Source organism: Lagopus muta, chromosome 8 (assembly GCF_023343835.1).
Source record: "Lagopus muta isolate bLagMut1 chromosome 8, bLagMut1 primary, whole genome shotgun sequence".
Classification (NCBI taxonomy): domain Eukaryota; kingdom Metazoa; phylum Chordata; class Aves; order Galliformes; family Phasianidae; genus Lagopus; species Lagopus muta.
The window spans coordinates 29971229-29993062 of NC_064440.1; the positions used below are offsets into that span (position 1 = coordinate 29971229).

The following is a 21834-nucleotide window of genomic DNA, read 5'->3' on the forward strand; positions in this document are numbered from 1 at the left end:
GAAACCACTACTTATTTGGTCAAGGAAGTTCTCTGGCGACACATCTGATGAGCTTAATTAGAAGTTTTCAATAGCCATTGTGGAAGAACGGCAGCTAAAACAAACTATTGCTACCTAGATTAGGATTTAGGAAGCTCTAGAATTTCCAAAGAACAAGCATCACATGTTAAGATACACACAATTTATACTATAATCTTGTAATACACGAGAATTAAATATTAGTACCTCTGGTAACATGGACACAATAGTGAACTGCCTTCATACCAGTAAAAGCAGCTGCTTTCAGAACATATTAACTTATCTAACAGTACCAAAAGTGCCTTGTCTACACAAATAAGTTAAGAATATATTCTAGTTGTATTTCATGGTTCCTTACCTTTAACTTTCTAACAGCATCTCTTACAACTTCTGTGCCTTTGGGCTGCTCCACTTCTGTACTGCCAAGAAACTGAAGAGAGTATAACTGTGAGAAATAAGTTAGACATTGAAAGGCCTAACTTAAGTAATCATATTTTCCAACAATTTCCAAGTAATATTTTCGAAGGACAACCATTTCAATAGCTTATAGCATATTTATACATAGCTATTTATAATCAAGAGTATAACAGGAATCAAATTCTGATTAGATGAGCATAAGAGTTTCAAATAGCTTTTAAAACCATTTTAACTTGACCTGATAGAAGTCCTGAACTACAGGTTAAGCAACTTAAGTGAAACTGTTGTTTTGGTAAACCGTGTAATCCTACAAAAACCAAGGATGCAAGATAGTTCTTACTGATCAAAATAGGCCAATGGTTTGAACCAGGTTACTAAAACTGATACACTGCAGTACAAGAAAGTAAAAAGACCCGAGTCTGCTCTTACAGCTTCTTGGTACAGGAACTTCATAGGTTTAAAGGAAGCAGAATTTAACTGATGAAAAGCAAGGCTCAGACTCAAAGAATTTTTTTTTCCTAAATTAGATTAGTAGATTTTATCACAAACCAAGTATATACCTGTCGACACACAAATCATATTTCTAAGGGACATCACCACTTCTTCATTCGTATACAGAAATTCCTTTAAATAATTCAGTACAGTTTTGCTCATTTCTACTAAACTTCATGAAAGGTTTGAAAATCCCACCCAAACCACTTTTGTTTGTGTGATAAGTTAATTATGAATCACCTGGTTGATTTCCATACTGAGGTCCAGATGATTTAGTCACACCATATACCTGCAACATGCCAATGTAACACTAGCAAAAAAGTATGAATTTACACTCATCTCTGAAGTACACAAACCTCTATGCAGAAAGTGATGCATGAAGGTATCTAAAATTATTAAGTCTTTACAGTTTAGAGAGCAACTTAAGTTTGTGAAACTACAGATGTTTTCAACATCATCTTGAAAGTTTTTAACATTTTGACATGCTCAAGCTGTATGCCAGCAAAGATACTTTGCCGCTCTGTGAATGTTCAGATCTCATTACAAACCTGCTACTGATTCTGAAATGTGTTGTGTCACCTTGAACACAAATCAAAACACTGTAATCCAGGCACAAACACTTTCAATGATCTCTGCTATTTCAATTCCCTACCTAGGAGTCCGTGGCTTCCTGATAATAAAGCGGAAACCTTTGTTATTGATTTGATGTCTTTTGTATAGCAGCTCCCCACACTTTAATAAAGGATGTGTTCTTCCCTGGTGACAGCTGCAGAAAATGCAATAATGATTCCTGGACAATATAGATACTACTACATGTAACAGACAGAAAGGGAAAGATGAGTGAACGTTTGTATGTTTTAATAATAATAGCACTAATGTAAAGCGAAAAAAAAAAAGACAAGAAAATAGATAAGGACACGTGAGAATCTAAGAGCAATTCTGGCAATACCAGACATCTACACACATGCTTAGCACAACACTGATATATCATCTTACACATCATCATAATTACAGTATGATTTGTGACTAATTGAGAGTGAGGAAATGGTATGCTATATACATTGCAGAACTCCTGCATAAAAATAGGAGACAACAGATGCAAATACGGAAAAGGCTCAGCTGAATTGCAGCTAACTGCAGGGAGTTGAAAATGGCTGGGCATGTTTCAGCTTGCTCCTCTTTGGAGGGTTTGAAAACTTGCAGTGCCAGGAGAGCCAAAGGAAGCAGACTGGTGCTCCCCCCCAGCAGACATTCAAGACAGGCCTTGCTGGGATTGTGCTGAGTGTGCTTCCAGAAGCCAGGCAGCTGCCTTGCATCTCTCTCTTTCCTGATTGGAGGGGGGTGGGGGGGAAGTGGGGGAGGTAATGTATGCAGCCAAGTGTGGAGAGAAATTGCTGAAAGCACACACTGATATGATTGATAACGCCTCCAACATATATATGAATTAAATTTGATAAAAATACTACAAAACCAATAACCCAAGACTTGATGTATATAGAAACATAGAAGTATTTATATCAATATTTATGGAACATGGACCATCTTCCAGATGGGCATCAGTTTTGATGTTTAAGCATCACTACTGAATTTTTTTTCCTCTCAGCAATTTGATTTGGATGGGATGGAATTACAGTTTACGTGGAACAGACTACTCAATTTAGGAAAAAGTAGCAAGATGCATTTTATCTATAAATAAAAAAAGATAGTTGTAGCATAGGTGTCAATATTACTCAGAGATAATGAGACATGCACGCTGTGGGTTGTATTGTATCTGATATATATGTTTGTATGTCTGTTAACTGCAGCTCCATTTCATATTCAGTTTAGTTCAAATTTTAGACTGTTTATATATCTGTATATTATAACAGTTCATACATTTAGCCTCCGTAAGCTTTCTCTCTATTTATTAAGACATACTAATCAAGAGAAAAACAAATTTAGAACAAAAATTTGAATATTTATATTAGACTTGTTTATTTTAGGGCAAAATATTAACACAATTTTACAACTTTTATCTGCTTTGCACATTTTCTACATGGGGAAAATCCCTGCATTTTGTTTACTATTAAGCCCCAATTTTTATGGTATTACTTGTAATAATTAAGTTCAGCAAATGCAAATATGTTTGCAAAATAGAAAGTTTAAAAGAAGAGCTTAATGGAATGAAGCCCTATGTATTTGTGCAATCCCTAACATACCAGATGCCCTTTCTCCTCTGGGACTTGTAAATAATGAAGAACTAATTCACCATCCTCATAAAAGTGGGAGACATCCATTTCTTTATCATCTTTTCAGCAGACTTTTCTCCCCACATTTCACACAACCACGAAGAGAAAACTATTAATACGTTACAGCAGGAATCCAGCACAGTGTGATACTCAGAATATGAGCATTCAATGTAAAAGAAGTACTGCAGCAGAAACCTGAAAACAAAATCGATAAATTCAAGACTTCCATTTTCAAGATAAGGGTCCTTCAGAAAGTGGTACTGAGGCAGAAAAAAAGAAAGAGGGGAAACTTGTGAAGTCAGCTATTGCTTTGATCACTTCATGTTCCCTCCTGCTGCAGAGCCAGCTGACAAGGAACTAACACCACAAGCTGTAACTGTCCTAGAAGCCAAGCTGCTCTTCCACTTAGCACAGTGAAAGGTTAAAGAGAAGATCAGGGAGCAGTTCTCCTTTAGATCTTTCAGTGTTAACACTATGTGCAATTTAATAAGCGCGTTACTTTCTTAAACATTCATTAACATCAAATACATAATGCAGATTAAAAATACTTACATTTGGTTACATTAGAAACGTCTCCTCCCTACAACTAGTAAGAGCTGTTTCTTGAATTCGGTGTTCTCTATGGATAATAAGCTAATTCAAAGAGAACAGCTTAAATTGAGTGTGCCACCAGACTCAACTTTGTCAGTACTTCCGAATTACTGAGGTCAGCGCTAACAAGAAGTTTCACCAGAACCACACTAAGTTTTTTTTGGATACTCAAAGAAGTTTAAAGTTGATGACATCTAATGCTCTGCATAAACATACAGCAAATCAGTGCAATTTCATTCCCAAATTATATTTTTCATTGCAGTCTGCCATTCTTCCAAACACATTCCCCACAACACTGATGAAAGGCTGTTTCTAAAGTGATGCTTATTCTGATCTCACTTGCAGCAATCTATAGTCAGAAATAACTTCTATGATGTCAACAGATCTTATCACACAATTTAACACATTTTTTTCACTTTAAGAATATTAAAGGTTGTCCTTTGCTCATTTATGTTTGCTATTAAGTGAGCTGTTGAACAGTGATATACAAGACAAATACCTCAGATCAAATTCGAATTTAATATCAACAGAGGACCAGATGTGCTTGTTCCACGTGCTAAGATTTGCTAGATAGTGCAGCTGTGGAGAATTACCAGGGTCTCTTTCATCATATTAGAATCAACAGAACTTTTATAATTGACAGCAACTGAGAGATTAATTCCACCCTGTGACTGCCAGATGGACTTTCTTACACAGCAAGTTTCAGAAACAGACCCCTTGTGAGTAATAACTCCTTCTGCACAGAGCTGAAAAGAAAATTTTATTATGCATTTAACTCAAGCAAGACTTAGAATCATAGAACGCGTTGGTCCAATTTCATGGTGAAAGCATTAAAAATGCTTTAAAAATTGCAAGTTGGTTGAATACACTATGAAAAAGAACAGCTATTCATAAGGCCATCTCAGGTGGTTTTTTTGTTTGTTGGTTTGCCATTCATACGATGCACTCCAGTAATTCAAAATCAGATTAGGTTTTGGCAACTCATTTCAATGTTTGTTCATAGAAATTCTATCCTGGTGTTTTTCCTCAGAATTTTAAGGGTAAAAAATTCACCCTCAGGAAAAGTCATCTCTTCCAAGTCAAAAATATCATTAAATTAAAAAAAAAAAGACTATGTTTTAGGTGCAGTTTCGAATATTAAACATAGAATTCCACTCTTCCAGTAGGGAGCAGTGTAGGATATTTTAACAATAAAAAGAACACAACTGTTTTCTTCTGTCATCCTATTTCAACCTTTAAAACAAAAAAAAAAATCAGTCTTTCAGAGTGACACATTTCTTTATGACCATAAAGAACCTTGAATATGAAAAAAGTCTTTTATATAGATTTAGATGCAGTTATATGAAGAAAAGAACTTGCCAAAGAAAATGAAAAAAAGCAAGGCAAAGTATGGGATACCTGCTGCCAAGGTTTGACAAATTGCCTTCCTTACAGCACAAGTCGTAGGGATGTTGATTTACCGACAAAAAGAAGGCAAATGCACACACATTCTGATAGCAGCAGAATGACAGTATACAATAAAAAACAGGATGACGGAGCAGGGGGACCAGTTCTGAATCTACCCAGAAAAGGTACACTCATATGTCTAAGCTGTTAATCATGTCTGAAGACAGGAGGATTGTTTATTTGGCCTTGAATACGCATGCCTTTACTGTCAAACAGAAGCACACAGCATAGGCACAACTCTATTTTGACTTCCTTCTTTTCCCATTCCCTACAGTCAAACCCACCACTTGTAACAGCTTCTTTGGTTCTCTACAAAGTACAGAGTTTTTTCTAGAGTACAGAAATGTTTGGATTTCAGCCTTCAGGGGAGCTGCGCTTCTCTAAAACATACTGAGGCTTGTTCTTCCGTCATTCATGTTTGCTGTTTATAAAGTAAGCTATTGAGCAGCCATATATCACCTTAGCTCAACACCTTAAAAACAAACATCTGTCTCAGGCTCGACTAATGCTCAGATGAGAGCAGAAATCAAACTGACTGCATGAGAGCATGGAGGAATGCGCCCTAGACATCAGTACATTCACTGAATGGCCCCAACTTGACGCATAACGTTAGGCACAAATGTTGGTGGCTCCAGAGGAAAAATAATTTTGTCATTTGTCTGAGGGAGTGCTCTAGTATCATTTGCAAAAAAGAAACGAGTGCATGTTAAATAAGTGCTTTTTAATGGAAATTACATATGACCGGGTATTGCATCCATCACAAGAGTTAAGCCAAAAACAAGTGAGAAAATACAGGTGAAAATACTTATGGCAAGTAAAATTTAAAGAAATCTAAAAATATTTTATAAGCTACTGAACCTTTAATGAAGACAGCATTAAAGAAATGGCCATAAAAGGATCAGATAAACCTTAACTAAAGAATCTTCCAGATGCAGCGATGTAAAACATGCTGTGCTTCATTTAAAGCCATCTTTCTGTTTGCTTAAACCAACAAGTTACCAACAAGTTTAATTTTCTTTTGTTTGCTGGAAGAGCAGTAACTATGAATCTTCTACTAAATAACGTTACTGATAATCAAGTCTACAAATCCATTGAAATGACTAACAAACAAATAACTGAACTTCATCAGTACAGTTTCCCAGGTCCTTGAACAGCTCAGCTGAGGGACCTACAGAACACAGACACTTGTGTATGATCCTACAGAATGCCTCCACACGCACAGATGTGGTTCTCAGCAGGAACCAGAGTGGCTGGAGATAGAAACACGTAGAGATACACCAGTAAAGGTGGCAGAGGAGCTGAGGACATACAGCAGTCCTACTCTTAACTTCACCCAACAATAACCTACAGTTGGATGTGATAAGACATCACATAGCCATTCACTAAGAAGAATCTTCTAACTTGGTCCAAGCTAGGTAAATCTAGCTTGGTATAATTTTAAAGGCAAAATAATATGAATAATTACACACGGTCACACTCCTCAAGTGCCGCTACATTTTAATCCATAGCCAGACGGGAAAAACTAACGAGCACAAGGAATGCAGGAGGAGCATAAATTTATATTAACCAGCTTGCTTGTAAGCAGAAATTCAGAAGAATACACAGGAAAAAAATTCTAAGAGATCAAAACAGACCTTCTCCACAGAATCATCGATAATGTGCTGGTAAAGCTACCAACGAGGACAGATTGAAACAAAATTAGATTGCAACACAGTACCAGAGATATTCTCTGCACAAAAACATCTAATCTCAAAGGTAAAACAATATAAAGAAGCACAGCACGCACCCCCACATGGAAGATAAAAGCAGGATGGAGTAGAGAAAGAAAGCAGAGAAAGTAAAAAGCTTATCTTGTCAGGACTGTTACCACAGAAAATAACAAATAAACAAGAAAAACATTTGGTACTTTTCAGTCCATCAATCTCTACATAGCATTTCAGAAGGGCATCTCAAAATGTACCATGCCCTGCAGAGCTGTCAGGCTGAATCTGAAGATTATCACAGAGCTGGGGGGGGGGGGGGGGGGGGGGGGGGGGCTGTACACTGCAATCCCACAGCACACACCGTTATCAGCCACCCAGCAGCTACTTGGCTCTTAGCTACAGGCAAACTGAGAATAAACACAGCTACAGGCAGTCTTGCTGCCTCCTCAAACAACTGGAAAAGGAAAAAGCAGCTCTGTGGCACTTCCTTGCATACCTATGAGCTGGAAAAACTCAATGCTGCCCTACGAGAGCATTTAGTACCCAGCGGGGGGGACACAGGCATGGTGATAGGAACATGCCTGATTGGTACTCCAGGTTTGAGAAAAAAACAAAAGTGTAAGCTCAAGTAATTTTTAGAAAACGTTCATGAAGCTGTTGATGTATGAGAAAAGTGCTGAAAGAGGAAGATTTTAAGCATGCAGAAATTATTTCCTTGAAGGCCTGTTTTACTTTTCATCATATGTGTACTTCCCACAGCTGCTGATACATAAACAAAATGAAATATACAAATCAGAGAGAATATTTGGCATGAAAGGAAAAAGTTCAGGGAAGAAAATGAAGGGGAGGAAAAGAGCATGACCAAATTTAACTCCAGAGAAAAATAATCTATCACATATTCCCTGGCTGTGACTAGAACACATTTTCTTGACAGCATTCCTTCTTAGTATATTCTACATCCACTACATGTAAGAATCCTTTGCTTAGAGAGTGGATAAAATAGAGAAGTTAAAAATTAAAAATTTTGCATATTATAATAATACAATAAGAATAAAAAGTTCCAACACTTAATTGTGACTTGACTACAAATGATCAAGACAGCTCTGGCTATAGATACTTAACATCCTCACCACCTGCTACAATCCTCTAACATTACACTCCTATTAGGTCCTGAGAACTAAAAAAACCATCAGCTCTGCATCACAGAATCATTTGAGTTGGAAAAGACTGATAAAGGCCATCTAGCCCAACTTCCCTGCAATGAACCGGGACACCTGCAGGTAGATTAGGTGCTCACAGCCCTGTCCAGCCTGACTTAGAATGTCTCCAGGGATAAAGCATCTACTACATCTCTGGGCAACCTGATCATGTGCTCTACTACTCTTATTGTGAATACATTTTTCCTTCTATTCAGTCTATTTCTTCCCTCTTTTAAAAACATTTCCCCTTTCCCTGCAACAACAAGCTGTGTAAAGAGCCTGTCCACTTCTTTTTTTACAGGCCCCCTTTAAATATTGAAAGGCTTCTCTCTGGTCTCCCTGGAGCCTTTTTTCTTCTCTTCCCTCCCCCCCCAGGCTCTCTTAGACTTTCTTCAGAGAAAAGGTATTTCATTGCCTGGATCTTTTCTGGGACCTTCCTCTGGATATGCTCCATCAAACTGATGTCTCTCCTGTACTGAGAACTGTACATGTGGACACAATTTTCCAAATGAAATCTCACCAGCACAGAGCAAAGGGGCAAGAACCCCCACCTTGACCTGCCAGCCACACTTCTTTCGACGCAGCCCAGCATACAGTTGACTTTCTGGACTGTGAGGGCACAGTGCTGGCTGATGTCCAGCTTCGCATCCACCAGTACTCCCCAAGCTTTTTTTTTTGTTTGTTTATATTGTTTTTTGAAGGGCCATGCTCCATCCTTACAACCCCCAGCTTGTACTGATAGCACAGTTGGCCACAACCCAGGTGCAAGACCTTGCACTTGGATTTATTGAACCTCATGAGGTTCTCCTGGGCCCAGTGCTCAGCCTGCTTATGTTTCTTTGAATGGCATCTCATCACTTGAGGATGTTGTCTGCACCACACAGCCTAGTGTCATCCACAAATGTGCTGAGAATGCACTCAATCCCCCTGTTAATATCACTGATGAAGATATTGAAGCGCATCAGTGTCAGTACTGACCTGTGAGGGACACCACTCGACACTGAACTTCATTCACACACTGAGTCATTGACCTCTTACCCTCTGGGTACAATCTTGCAACCAGATCCTCATCCATCCAATGGTCTGCCTATCAAATGCATATCTTTCTAATCTGGAAAGAAACATGTTATAGGGAACCATGTCTAAGTAGTTACTGAAGTCCAGACAGATGACATCAGTGGCTCCTCCCTTGTCTACTGATGCAGCTAGGCCATAATATAAGGCTGGGAGGTTGGTGAGACATGACTTTCCCTTAGTGAATCCATGCTGGTTATGTTGTATCACAGTATCTTTTGATTCCTGTAAGAGTTATCACTAGTAAACAGACATTCAGTGAAGGTGATTATTCAAGCAGATTACAACTGTTCATGTGAATGCACAGGGAAGGGCACTTATACACTCACAGGAATTATTACATGAGTTAACCACATATTCAAGCAAGGAAAACAGGACTAATTACAAAACTTAGCATTTTCTTTCAGAACCTGAAGCCTCTGATACTCAGTCAAAAAGAAAAACAAACAAAATAGTGCTAGAGAATACCTCAATTTAGAAGATTTATATTCTTGAGTGGATTGTTGCCAGGGCAGAAGTATTACCATCATCTCTTTCTGTTTCTAGAAAAATCTACCTTGACTAAAGGAATCCACCTACAATAATTCATATTCACTATTTCAAGCTTCAAATGTTCAGCTTCAGAAGAATGCAATAAAAAAAAAAGCAGACAGATTTTCAGCTTTACAAGCCCATAATTAGACAGTAAAGTTAGTTCTGCACCACAGGAGTTGGATTTGACTCAACTGTCCTTTTTTTTTTTTAATGGAAGTAATAAAGTCAGACTCAGCACTCAATATTTACTGTTGTTGTTTTACCACATCCTAGATATTTTCAACTAACTTAATATATGCATATCCAGCCTTTGGGTTCCCAGGGCTGCACTGAGTGAAAGGGAATTGTCTTGGGTCACATATAAAACACACAATATAGTTCATGTATGTAAGTAACAGAATTTCTATTTTCATATGCATTTTTTACTAAAGCAGGAAATAAAGGAGGCAAAAATCTCTAAAATTAGTTTGACCTTGTTTTTCTGAACATGCTTTTTAACATGAGCATGTTAACTTACCTTAAAATATTTTATGAAATAACACAAGCCCAAGGTTAATAGTTAAATATGAAAACTTACACATCTGCCCAACAAAAAAAACAAACACGTTTTCACAGGCACATACATTTGTAGGTATTCTTACATTATTACTGTCAGCAACCATTTTGTTTTACATGCCTAGGGGTACAGGCACATGCAAAGTGTAAGACGGGTGAGTTTTAATTTGACTGTATGTGGTGGACATGGAAAATGGATTTACACTGCTCTGTGCTCTGCCCTCTGCAGCATTCCATCATCACCTACTCAGTCCATATTCAATCCATGTGCAACTGACTCATAAAAAGTTTTGCTGAAAAAAAAAAAATCACAAAATAATGTTAAACTTTTACGTTCTTGTGTGGCCAACAATTACCAGCTGTCTGTGACCCCACACAGCTCTTGGATTGGGCAAATATGCCTTAATCTAACAAAGCTGACTCCTCCTTTTTCATTTTTTCATAAAGGAGATAACAGTAAAGTGATTTAATCGAATCAACAGTAAAACACTACTTCAGCAGTTTCTATGTTCCACTCAGGTGTAGTGAAGCAGTACAAACAGGTTTACATCTACAGATTCCTTTGCAAAGATGTCACATGAATTGCTACAACCCTAAGACTACTTTTCCTTTAATCCTGACTTAATCCCTGTGAATGCTGGGCAGCAACACAGGCCACTCTAGAGGTAACTACACTGCAGCATGAAGATATGTTTTCTTTGTTACTACTCACACAACACTGCTACCCTACCCAAATTCTGATTACAGTTCATTTCCTCACTGTCATAAAGTTAATAGAGGAGGTACACCCTGCAACACATCCCACCCCCAAAAAATACCCTTACTAAACCCAAAATGCACAGAAGCTCACAATCTGGCACAGAGCTGCCATTAAAGCAACAACACCATGAAGATACCAAACACTGGTGTTCTCACAGCCACTTCCCCACAAGTTATCAACATAACACCCAAGTACAACATACAAAATTGCTGCCCTAGTTTTTGGCTCTGCTTTGCCTTAAGTATCAATCTGACTGTTTTCATAACATCACTGTTCCTCAAACTGTACCATGTTCTGGTCTGCTGTTTTCGCATTCCAGAAGCAATCTAACTTCTTTTTCCCCCCACAAAATAAAGCAAGTTTAAGCTTGAACCTCCAATACTCATGCTCCATCTGTCCTGCTGATTCTGTTACTGTCGCAAATGTTCAGGCTAATAAAACCTCCCTAGAAATAATGAAAGTTGACCTGAGCTGACAAAAATGACTGATAAAGAAATGAGACACGTTTTGAGGTACTTGATAACTAAACAAATCCTAGTTTTTACACTGGCAGCAACTACCTGCTTTATAAATAAGATGAAGCTAAAATTTTGAATACTTTGACTAACTCACTACTTTGTTAAAGTAAGGTTGCTGAACTAAGGGAGAACCTCTGAGCTACATGAACAAAGAGGTCACAATGTCATTCACAGAGCAGTTGTTCCTTCATAGATATTTCTCAGATGATTTCAGTGTTAGGAATGCATTTGGAGAAAAACAGGCTTCACATTCTTTCCCTTCAAAACAACTTGTATGAGAAAAAATAGGAGTTTTCATGTGCCTTTCCAAGGTGAGATTGTGCAATTCTGAGTGCTCAGCTGGCAATGATTTCTTCGGTCTGGAACCGAGAGACAAAATCATTAGAGCCATTGCTCAACATAAATCAACTATAAAAGATGTGGAAGAAATTGTAATTGATTTTTATGTACAAATGTCTAAAACATTAATAAGAGAAATATAAGTATTGAAGTTACTCTGCAGTATTGAAAAATATTCACATCTTACAAAAAGCAGAACTCCATACACATTTTCCATGTTGCGAACCAAGTTTACTTTTCTCTAAACTCATTTCTGCCTCTTTTGTCCTTCACTAGAATGCTAATGCTGAAGTTGCAGTATCACACTCTCGCCATGGCAACATGCAGCGACAATATAAACACAGAAACAGGAATTCCTTGTGGGATAAAACAAAAAAGTTACAGTCAGGAACATTACTCTCATTCAAACACGGTCTCAGTAATAGGAAAAAGGAACTATTGTCCAGTACTCTCAGTTTATTGAAGTTGTTTTCCAGCTTTCTCTGAAATATGAAGACGCCAATTTTAAGGACATTGCAGCTTCTCTAATTTAGGAGTTGCGATGCTGTGAGCCTTACAGTATCACTGATTACAGTGAATTACTCTTACTTCAATTCTTGTTTCACATTAACACTTGGCTGTCAAATGGAGAACAAGCACTACACCAGAAAGTAACTACTCTGGAAAAAGGATAATGAACATGCAGAGCTGTGCTTTCATTTTAACATACTGGAAGCTTAAAAGAATTATTTCATGTGACAAAAATTTTGAACATAATCTGAACATCTGTTTAACTTTTGTTACCACAGATTATTTGCTCTTTATGTTCTAGTATTATAAATCTAATTTGCGTAACAAGTAGTCCGTGCAGGAGGTAATGGACACGACAGAGGTGCATGTAATAAGGTATACTGAAGGACAGTAACAAAGTGAGAATTAGCTTTGGCTAGGTTTTGGAATTGTTGCTTTGTTTTTATTTTCTACACAGTAGTTCTGACAGCAGATTCTGAAAACCACCATATTTGAAAGAAGAATGCGCCAAACACTTTCTGAGAACAACTTTGATGGGGAGCAAAGCTAAGTCAGTAGTAAGGTGTAATTCATACGCACGTGAATAATCTACACACATGTGCTTAAATAAATGCATACAAATTAAATTCACATGCAGTACTTTGACAAAAGAGAGGCCAGGGGAAAAAAAAAGCAAAAAATATTTTCCACTAAAAAATGTCCTTCTCTCCTCTTTTCCTAACATACACTTCCTGAGTTACATCTACTATGTTAAAAGTTAATCTTATTCAAATGACGTCTGTAGCACCTTCCTGATTTACTACATTCACAGAACACCCTCCAGTTTCAGAGGATAATTCACTGGGGTATCCGTGTTGAAATCAGGTGAGCTGCACATAAGTGGGAGTTCAAGTGGGAGAAACTCCTCGAGCAGAGGAAAGCAAAGGTGACAAAGCAGAGTAATAAATTTGACCCCCAAAACTGCATTAAATTTGAAGCTTGAGGAAAACAAACCCTTAAATGAAGTGGGTATCTTGTTGAAAAAGAAAAGCAACAGTGAAGATAGCACTGATTTTCTTTGATTCCTTTTACTGCACTGCATTTTTCATTTTTTCCTGGTTGCACCCAAAATGCTTTCTTCTCGGAGCCGATTGTTCTTTTTCTATCCACCTGTCTCTTAGAAAAGAATCTTTTCTTCGCATGATCTTATATTAAAGCTAGCTAAGAAACCTATCTACAGTTGATCATTATTACTCGACACTTGGCCTTTAGTAGCTTCAAGAGTATCAGTAACTAATAGTTTTTCAAATAATAAAAAAAAGAATAGCTGGGATTGGGGCTATTTATTTCAAAATACAGCATTCCCTTTTAAATCCACCATTCCCATAGCCATGTGAAACAGATTTGCAAGCCATTGTCTAAACACAGAAAATATTTTTCTTCTCTACAATATAGATAACAGGGAAAGGCTTTTTAATTAGAAAATTATTTTAGTAACCACAAAAATGTTTAATAATGACTGATTCAACCTGCCAGCATGAAGTATGAAATTAATCCACTGTCTTCTTGACCTTGATGTCTGCTAACTTGAAGATTAATCAGTAGATGAGCTGAACATCTCAAATGAACTACTCAAAGAAAACATAACTGAGCCGGAAAGTACCTTATAAATTATTTTACAATGGCAATCAATCCGACACTATAATCTTGGCTGTCATTTTTTTTTCATTAAAAATATTATGCTTTTCAATAAAAGACCTGTCTTCTGGTGACAAAGTTATAAAATTAATCTATTCTGAATCATTATAGCTGAGTCTAACAGAAGAAAACGATGCATCTTAAAATACTTTGTTCAAGGGTTTAGAGTCTTTAAAATAGCCACAAACATTTTTGATAAGAGTACACTGAGAATGCTTCTAGTCTTGAGATCAAAGAACTGATGCACAATTCAGAATTTGAGATCTGATTTAAGAACAGTGATTTGAGACAAATTTACAGAGCGCATCTAGTATTAACTCAGTCCTTCCTTCCCCCCCCCCCCCCCCCCCCCCCATGTCATGTCTGCATTATTACCTAATTATTCCGAGAACTAAGCTCATTAGCTCCAAGGTGCTCTGATGCTTTCTTACTCTGAACTTTGATCTGCCTGATCAGGGTAGCACCTAGAGGCTCTACCTCACTATTCTAGAGGCTGCACAAACAATGCAAAGATAGCTCCTCTTAGCTTCAAAGAATTTATGATCCAGTAATAAATGACAATAACTTCTTGGAAATGCACAGTACAATTTCTGTTAGTACCTCTGAGCGCTACTGAGAAAAATCAGTATAAAACATTGAACCACATTCTTCCTCGAGCACACCATTCTAATAACAAATACAAGTAAAAAGCTTTAACTACTACAGAATGAACAGAATACTCTCAAATTTTGAGAACAGAAAGCATGCGATTGAGTCTCAAGCTTTTCCACCTCCCTGTCCTAGTTACCCAAAGGCAGGGACTGCAAGCCCCTGAAATACATGGGGAAGGAGCAAGGAGGATTTACTTGACCACTAATCAAAGCAACGCTGCTCACTATGTCAGTCAGACATCAGTTAATAAAAACAAAACCAAACAGACAAAGTCAAAATTCCCATAACTCTACCTGGTCTCCAATTTCTTGGAACTGCTTGGAACATTAAGTATGCACATGCAGTTTTGGCATATGCTTTTCCATTCTGAGTATGGTTTGCAGTTCCTCAAAGCCTCATATACCACACATTGGATAGCACCTCTAAATTTTGACTTAGCCCTCACGTTTTTTACTTCAGCAGATTTTCAGCAATAATCCTGTATTCGGCAAGAGACAAGACTTCCATCCCACCTAATTTCAGCTGAATGCTCCAATTAATGTGATTTGCTTAGTACCTTCTTTCTATAGGATATCCCATTTCAAAAACATACAAGCATTACTGCAACAATAAGAAGTAAGCCTTAGGGACATTTTTAGCTCATGACAGAAATTATAGTTTATTCCAATAAAATTTTTGGCACTACACATATCAAGATTTGATGTTTGTCTTCATTCCCCCATTTTTCCTCTTCTAAGAGAGATTACAGGAAAAAATAAAAACAACTTGTAAAGCTACAGGAACTGTCTAGATTTTGTTTCCCTTAAAGATCCAGGGAAAAAAACAACAACAACGAAGTGTTGCCTATTAAAAAGTATGCAACAGAAAAAAAACCGAAGGCTTACACCACTGTAGCCCAACACCCACTCCCTCTTCGAGGCCAATAATTTCTAGTAATAACGTAAAATCTTTAGAAACTAGTTCATGCAAATGTGATTCTTGGCAATGCATCGTTCCTCTGGCACGATGCAGCTAACTTTCTCAGGTTCCAAGTTCAGCGTGCTTTTTAATACAAGGCAAGATGGCTTTACTCTTCCTTGAACACATAGAGACATTTCTGAGGCAAACACTCCATACACAGTTCAGAATCCACTATTGACCACTTACATTATTAATCTGGTAGAGTTCATAAAGTCACAGACTGAAGCTAGCAACTTGTTCAGTGTTTTCTTGATGATGAACCCTCATAGAGAAGATCGGCATGTCATAAGGTCTTTTGTTTTCAGAGTGGTGAATAAATTTTACATGCTGCTTTGCCTGGCTTTTGGACACATTTCTATAGTCTTATTTTAGATTTAAATATACGGTTTTTACTGACTATGCCTTTACAGACATTCCTGTACAGAAAGCTGTGCCAATTTCATGTTTTCCATGATCCACTTCTATTTCTATGATTTATATTTTCCAGTTTATTTTGGGAGAACTTCCTGATGCTTTTCTAGTGAAGAGTAGATGTAAGAAAAAACATCTCCACAAATACATGAAAAGGATGAGAAAACAGAAAAACACAGCTACGTTTAAAGTAAAAATAGGAGATGAAAAGAGAAGGAGTTAATTCACTCGCAGGCCTGATTTTAATTTAAAGCAAGAACAATCCATACGCAGTTAAAGGCCACCTAGCCCAAAGGTACAATAATCCAGATGTCTGAACTCTACAGCCTATTAGTTCAAGTGTCAGACTGCAATTCACTCAATGGTCCAGAGGCTAGAAAGTCTGCTTAAGCAAACCTCACATTCTCAGAGCTGATAGCTCACATGGGGATATAACTGTGCAGAAAGAATCCCTGGAGGTCATGCTAAGAAGGCTAATTGGTAGTTCCAAGCAGACTTAAGGAGAGACAAAGGAATACAGCAACAGAGAAAGCAAAAAAAAAAAAAAAAGGATACAGAGAGACTCATACATACTTTGCTGATGGTAAGGCCTTTGAAAGTTCTGTCCTTTTTCCTTGTACACTGCTCTATCTTTTGTTAATTTTAATTTGTTAATTATATTTGGGCAAACCTGAGTGTTGTTCAGCTGCCTTGGGCAGACATTCGAGTCACTTCTGTGCCTGTTATCCCTGTGATGTCAGCTCTTTTCTGTGTTGACGAACTGAAGGAACTGAGCATTCTAAGTATATTTCTGTAGTCAAGATCTATAATTAACACTTATTTTTTTTCTAAAGAGTAAGAGAACATTTTGAAGAGGAGCTGTTACAAAGTTTTATCGATTTTGAGCCTTTGTCTCAGTCTAATTGCTCAGGTTTGAGACAGCTGATGGGGAGGGTAGTGATACACATGTTTAAAGCATTTTTTCTAACTTCTGCTTGAAGTTCTCTTTCGAAACAGGCATTAGATGCTGTATTCAATAGTAGATGCCATATTTTGAGGAACTGCTGTTGAAAGAGGGTTGCTATTACTACCGTAAAAGAACTTACACATGCCTTCTGTGTATATCATATGTAGAAATATAGTCTTGTACTACCAGAATTTGTTAGATTAACATCTCAATGAAGAGCTGTCCTACATTACAAACTCTTCTACACCAAAAGTGATAGAATAATTATTGCAATTATTATTTACACAACAAAATCTCAAGAATGTTGGTTTCACATTTGGGTCAAGGCAATCCCAGGTATGAGTACAATCGGGGAGAAGAACTTGTTGAAAGCATCCCCTCTGTAGAGAAGAACTTGGAGGTTCTGCTGGATGAAAAGCATGAGCCAGCAGTATGCTCTCAAAAACCAGAAAGCCAGCAGTATTCCGGGCTGCATCAGAAGAGGTGTGGTCAGCAAGGAGAGGGAGGTGATTGTCCTCCTTGACTCTGCTCTTGTGAGGGCCCACCCGGAGTACTGTGGCCTGTACTGAGCCCTCCAGTACAGGAAGGATGCAGAGTTGTTGGAGGGGGTCCAGAGAGAGCCACAAAGATGATCAGAAGTCTGGAGCATCTATTCTATGTAGAAAGATTGAGACAATCGGGCTTGTTCAGCTTGGAGAAGAAAAGACTCTGAGGCGATCTCATGGCCTTCCAATACTTGCAAGGAGTTTACAAGCAGAAGGGAGGCACACTTTTTACATAGTCTGATAGTGATATGATAAGGGGGAATGGCTCTAAATAAAAAGAGTGGAGATTTAATTTATATCTCAGGAAGAATTTTTTTTACTCGCAGGGTGGTGAGGAGATGGAACACATTTCCTTGCCACATCTCTGGAGATGGGGTCCTGGGAAGCCTGATCTAGTGGTTGGCAATCCTAACCATGGCAGCAGGGTTGGATCTACATTATCTTTAAGGTCCCCTCCAGCCTAAACCATTCTAGGATTGTATGATCTAACATACCTAGAAAAGCAGTTCTCAAATAATACAGCATTGACAATCACTGTACTGTTAATCATACCATCAGCACAAGTCTTTGTAACTGCAGACTGCACTAAATAAATCAATTCTATGTCACGTCCTGCTTCAAATTTTCCAACTTACTCAAAATAAACAACATATCTAGGAGATTAAACCAGTGAAAGGATATAAAAAGCCTCGAGCCAGATAAAAGCTTCCCATATATTAACTGCCCTTTGTAATCATACAAACCCTGGGTGTTCCATGCTTCAGCAGCTCTGCACCTCAAGATGAAATAAAGCAATAATAAGCCATTATTTAAGAAAACAAAATATACATTGCATCTAGGCGTAACAAGACAGTTATGAAAATGAGTAAGAATACAGTGAGAAGCTAAGAAGGCAGTGCTTGTTCAACCTGAACTTGGCAGGGCTGGTATGCGTGCACTCTTGTGTAAGACGAAGAGCCACAAGCTGCAGCAAAAGAAATAACAACTAGAAACGAATGAAACAAATTTGACAGGGACTACGATTAAGTAGTACGGGTTGCCCAGAGGTTGCACATCTCCAACCCTGCAGGAATTTAAAGCTTAGCTGTATAAAGCTCTGTAGTGCCCCACTGATTTTCTCCAGGCAGGAATCATGTGAATGATCTCCAGAGGTCCCTTCCAACCCAATTCATACATTTCAATGCCAAAGCAAATCCGAACACAAGAGTAACTGTAGCTAAAGGCAACTCTGTAATATTTAAAGAAAAAGGCATTCAATCTTTCTAGAATTGTGCTCCAGCATCCAAAATGCACTAAATCTCTGGCAGCTTCATATTTTTGATCTAGATTATAGTTTTTAACATATCTACAGTACCAAATAAGTGATCTTTGGACCTCCTACGAGAATGTATCTAAAGCTGTGACTTAATTTTTTTTTTTCCCCAAAAATACTTTTTTTTGAGAAGACCATTGAAGCTTAGACTGCTTGCAAAGTCAGAGGGAAAGGACAAGACTGTAACTAAGCAGCTGAAGTGCTAAAACAGCATAAGCATTAGGCAATATACGGCATATAAAGTAAATCTGCTCCCAACTCTCCAGAAAACAACTCCAAAACTGTGGTACGTTACTTGATTTTGCATTGCTTCACTACAGAAAACCACGAGTACAATACATTAGTGAGAAAGGGTTCTAAAACACCTCTCAGTTCCTATGTTGGATATACTATTATTAATTGTTATGATCTGCTTTTTACTTTCTTGCCGTGAAACTATAGCTTCCATGCCTTATTTGCATTGGAAATCTGTTCCCTACTTAAAACTGAAGTCATACAATGCTTAGACAATTTAAGTGACTGAGAGATTATAAGCTGAACCTGATAAGAGATGAGAGCTCTGAAGAATAGACCTCACTCCTGCTATTAAAATCTACTGAATATTACTTTAAGCAGCTGTACGAATTTCAGTTTTTCCTTGTTCCTGAGAAGTCAGATGGAACTGCCCCACCAGGTCTGGCTGTAGAGTGGGTGCTGCACATAGGCTGCTTTCTAGGGTAGCAGCCCTGTTACTGTACAGTCTAGCTATAACAGACCTGAAAGGTCACAACCAAAGCAAAGCGCTTTTATGAATCCTGCCCCTGCTTTCTGTACAAATATATATTCCTCTTCCTATTCATTTGTTACACCACAGCATTAGCACTATAATTTTACTGCAACATTAAAAACACTTCTCATCCTCTCAGCTCCAACAAGCATTCACCAGCTTGGCAAATTTTAACTTCTTGGATCAAAATCTCTTTTGATCTCTCTCATCTATATGCTTTAAGAGAGATACTTCATTTAAGCATGGCACTGGGAGCTTCAATAAAAACTAAAGCTCTTTCTGAAAGCTACATGCAGAAACTGACCTTAAAAAAGAAAAAATGAAATTGCTCATAAACTTACAAACTTCAGTCCTCCCTAGAAGCAAGACACCTTCTAGAGAAGAGTGATCTGCAGAGTCTGAGGCTGTGTAGCTGGGTATTTCACATGTAACTAAAGGGGACAGACACCTGGAAAGAGGCCATAGACATGTCAAAATCGCAGAGCTGCTCTTCTAATTTTTTTTTTATAAATCCCTCAACCTGTATTTAGTTATACAACATATTGGTATCCTAATTATAAAGGTCACATTTTTCAAAGCCCCCTGACAAGTAGAAGTGGATGCAAAACACAAACACCTAGGTGCAGATAAACATAGACACCATAAGGCATATGGCCACTAATTCCTGCAGATAGCCTCGAGATGCTTACACGTGCTGGGCACTGAGAGCTACTCTAGTGTTCACAGCATGCATTCTTCATCCAGCTTTGAACCTTTGTGCATTCATATGCAGACAGAGGTCTACAACTGTCTACAAATATCATTCAACTTCCATTACGGTACAGCAATACAGTACTGACAGGAGGTAAGGTCTGGTTCTGCACTCCAAAGACTAGACTGAGGTTCAGGAGATGCAGATGTAATACTTGTCCATTTACAAACTGGGAGAGTAATCTCAGGCAAGGCATACCACAGAATTCCAAAAGCCCTCTATCATTCAGTGCTCGATACTTACAGGCAACTTCCCTTGTGAAGATACCTAGAAGAGATGATGCTTTTTGCTGCTGCAAGTTTCACAGAATCACATACAACCCTCACATACAACAACAGAATTACATATAACACTCCTGCCTCACAGTCATCCCTTCTGTAGAGTCTTTGTGGACATAGCATGTTTATCTCCTACCATTCTCTCAAGAGTGTAAACTTGTAAGTAAAATGGAACAGATTCCTTTTCCAAAGGCAGAGAAGTCTTCTGAAAGTATCCCCTTCAGTCTTCAGATGCTTTATTTACATGTTTATTCCAGCCATGGAAAAATAAGCCTTAAGTTCAATGACTGCAACGTATCAGAAATAACTAAGTAATTCAAATTCACATTTATTTATAGAATAATCATTTGCTGCTTTCATATTTCATTTGAATATTTTCATAATACTCATTATTCTTGTGGTTAAACACATTTATTATGATTATATCCAAGGCATTTTGAGACTAGTGAAAGTTAATTTAAATTCACTTATTAATTATAACAAATTTAATGCAGGAAAAATAAATCACTTCCTATAATGCCCTCTTATATTTCATTAGTTTCTAATTTGCAAAACTTTTCTGTTCTGTATGGAGTATTTTACTAGATCTAATTTCACCATATAAAATTAAGTAGACTTCTTTGATATTCTTTCATAATTATTTTTACTGACACAGCATCATTCTGCAATGTGCTTGCTGAGGGAAAAAGGAGAATTTGCTGGTACAGCTCCATCACTTGGTAGTAGGAGAGCAGTTTATGTCATGACAATATGCTTTTGATAACAGAGTACAAAATGATACAGATATTCAAAGCCAGAGCACCAAGAGCCGTGCCTGATACTTTACTGCACAGCAGCACACTTGAAGAAAAATGTACTTTTCACTTAGAATTCTTTCTCCGGAAAAATATTATCTGCTATTTCTGAATGATTAATGAAAAAGTTTGAGAAATTACTAACTAGGTATCACGTTCTGTTTGTTGTATTGTTCCTGTAAGAAGGAACAGTAGTAGTAGGTACTGCCAGATAGGGTGTTTGCAACCAATGCACTATGGTACAGTTGCACTATTGATCCAAAACACATATTCAGCAATTGAAAGATCATTTATGAAACTGCACATCAGTTCACAATTAACTGCCATAAAAAGCAGACAAGAAAACAGAGCGAGGTTAC

The 21834-nt window shown here is 37.7% G+C and overlaps 1 protein-coding gene across 13 annotated transcripts in view; it reads right to left on the minus strand.

Moving 5' to 3' along the window:
• Positions 1 to 21834, minus strand: part of GULP1 (GULP PTB domain containing engulfment adaptor 1) — a 273935-nt gene that overhangs the window by 166248 nt on the left and 85853 nt on the right. For all 13 annotated transcript variants that reach the window (XR_007378704.1, XR_007378705.1, XR_007378712.1 and 10 more), the window contains one exon: positions 377 to 448. Coding sequence is in view for 4 of the 13 variants with exons in the window: in XM_048953935.1 (XP_048809892.1) it covers positions 377 to 448 (72 nt within the window). In the remaining 9 variants the exon portion in view is untranslated. The remainder of the gene's footprint in view (positions 1 to 376; positions 449 to 21834) is intronic.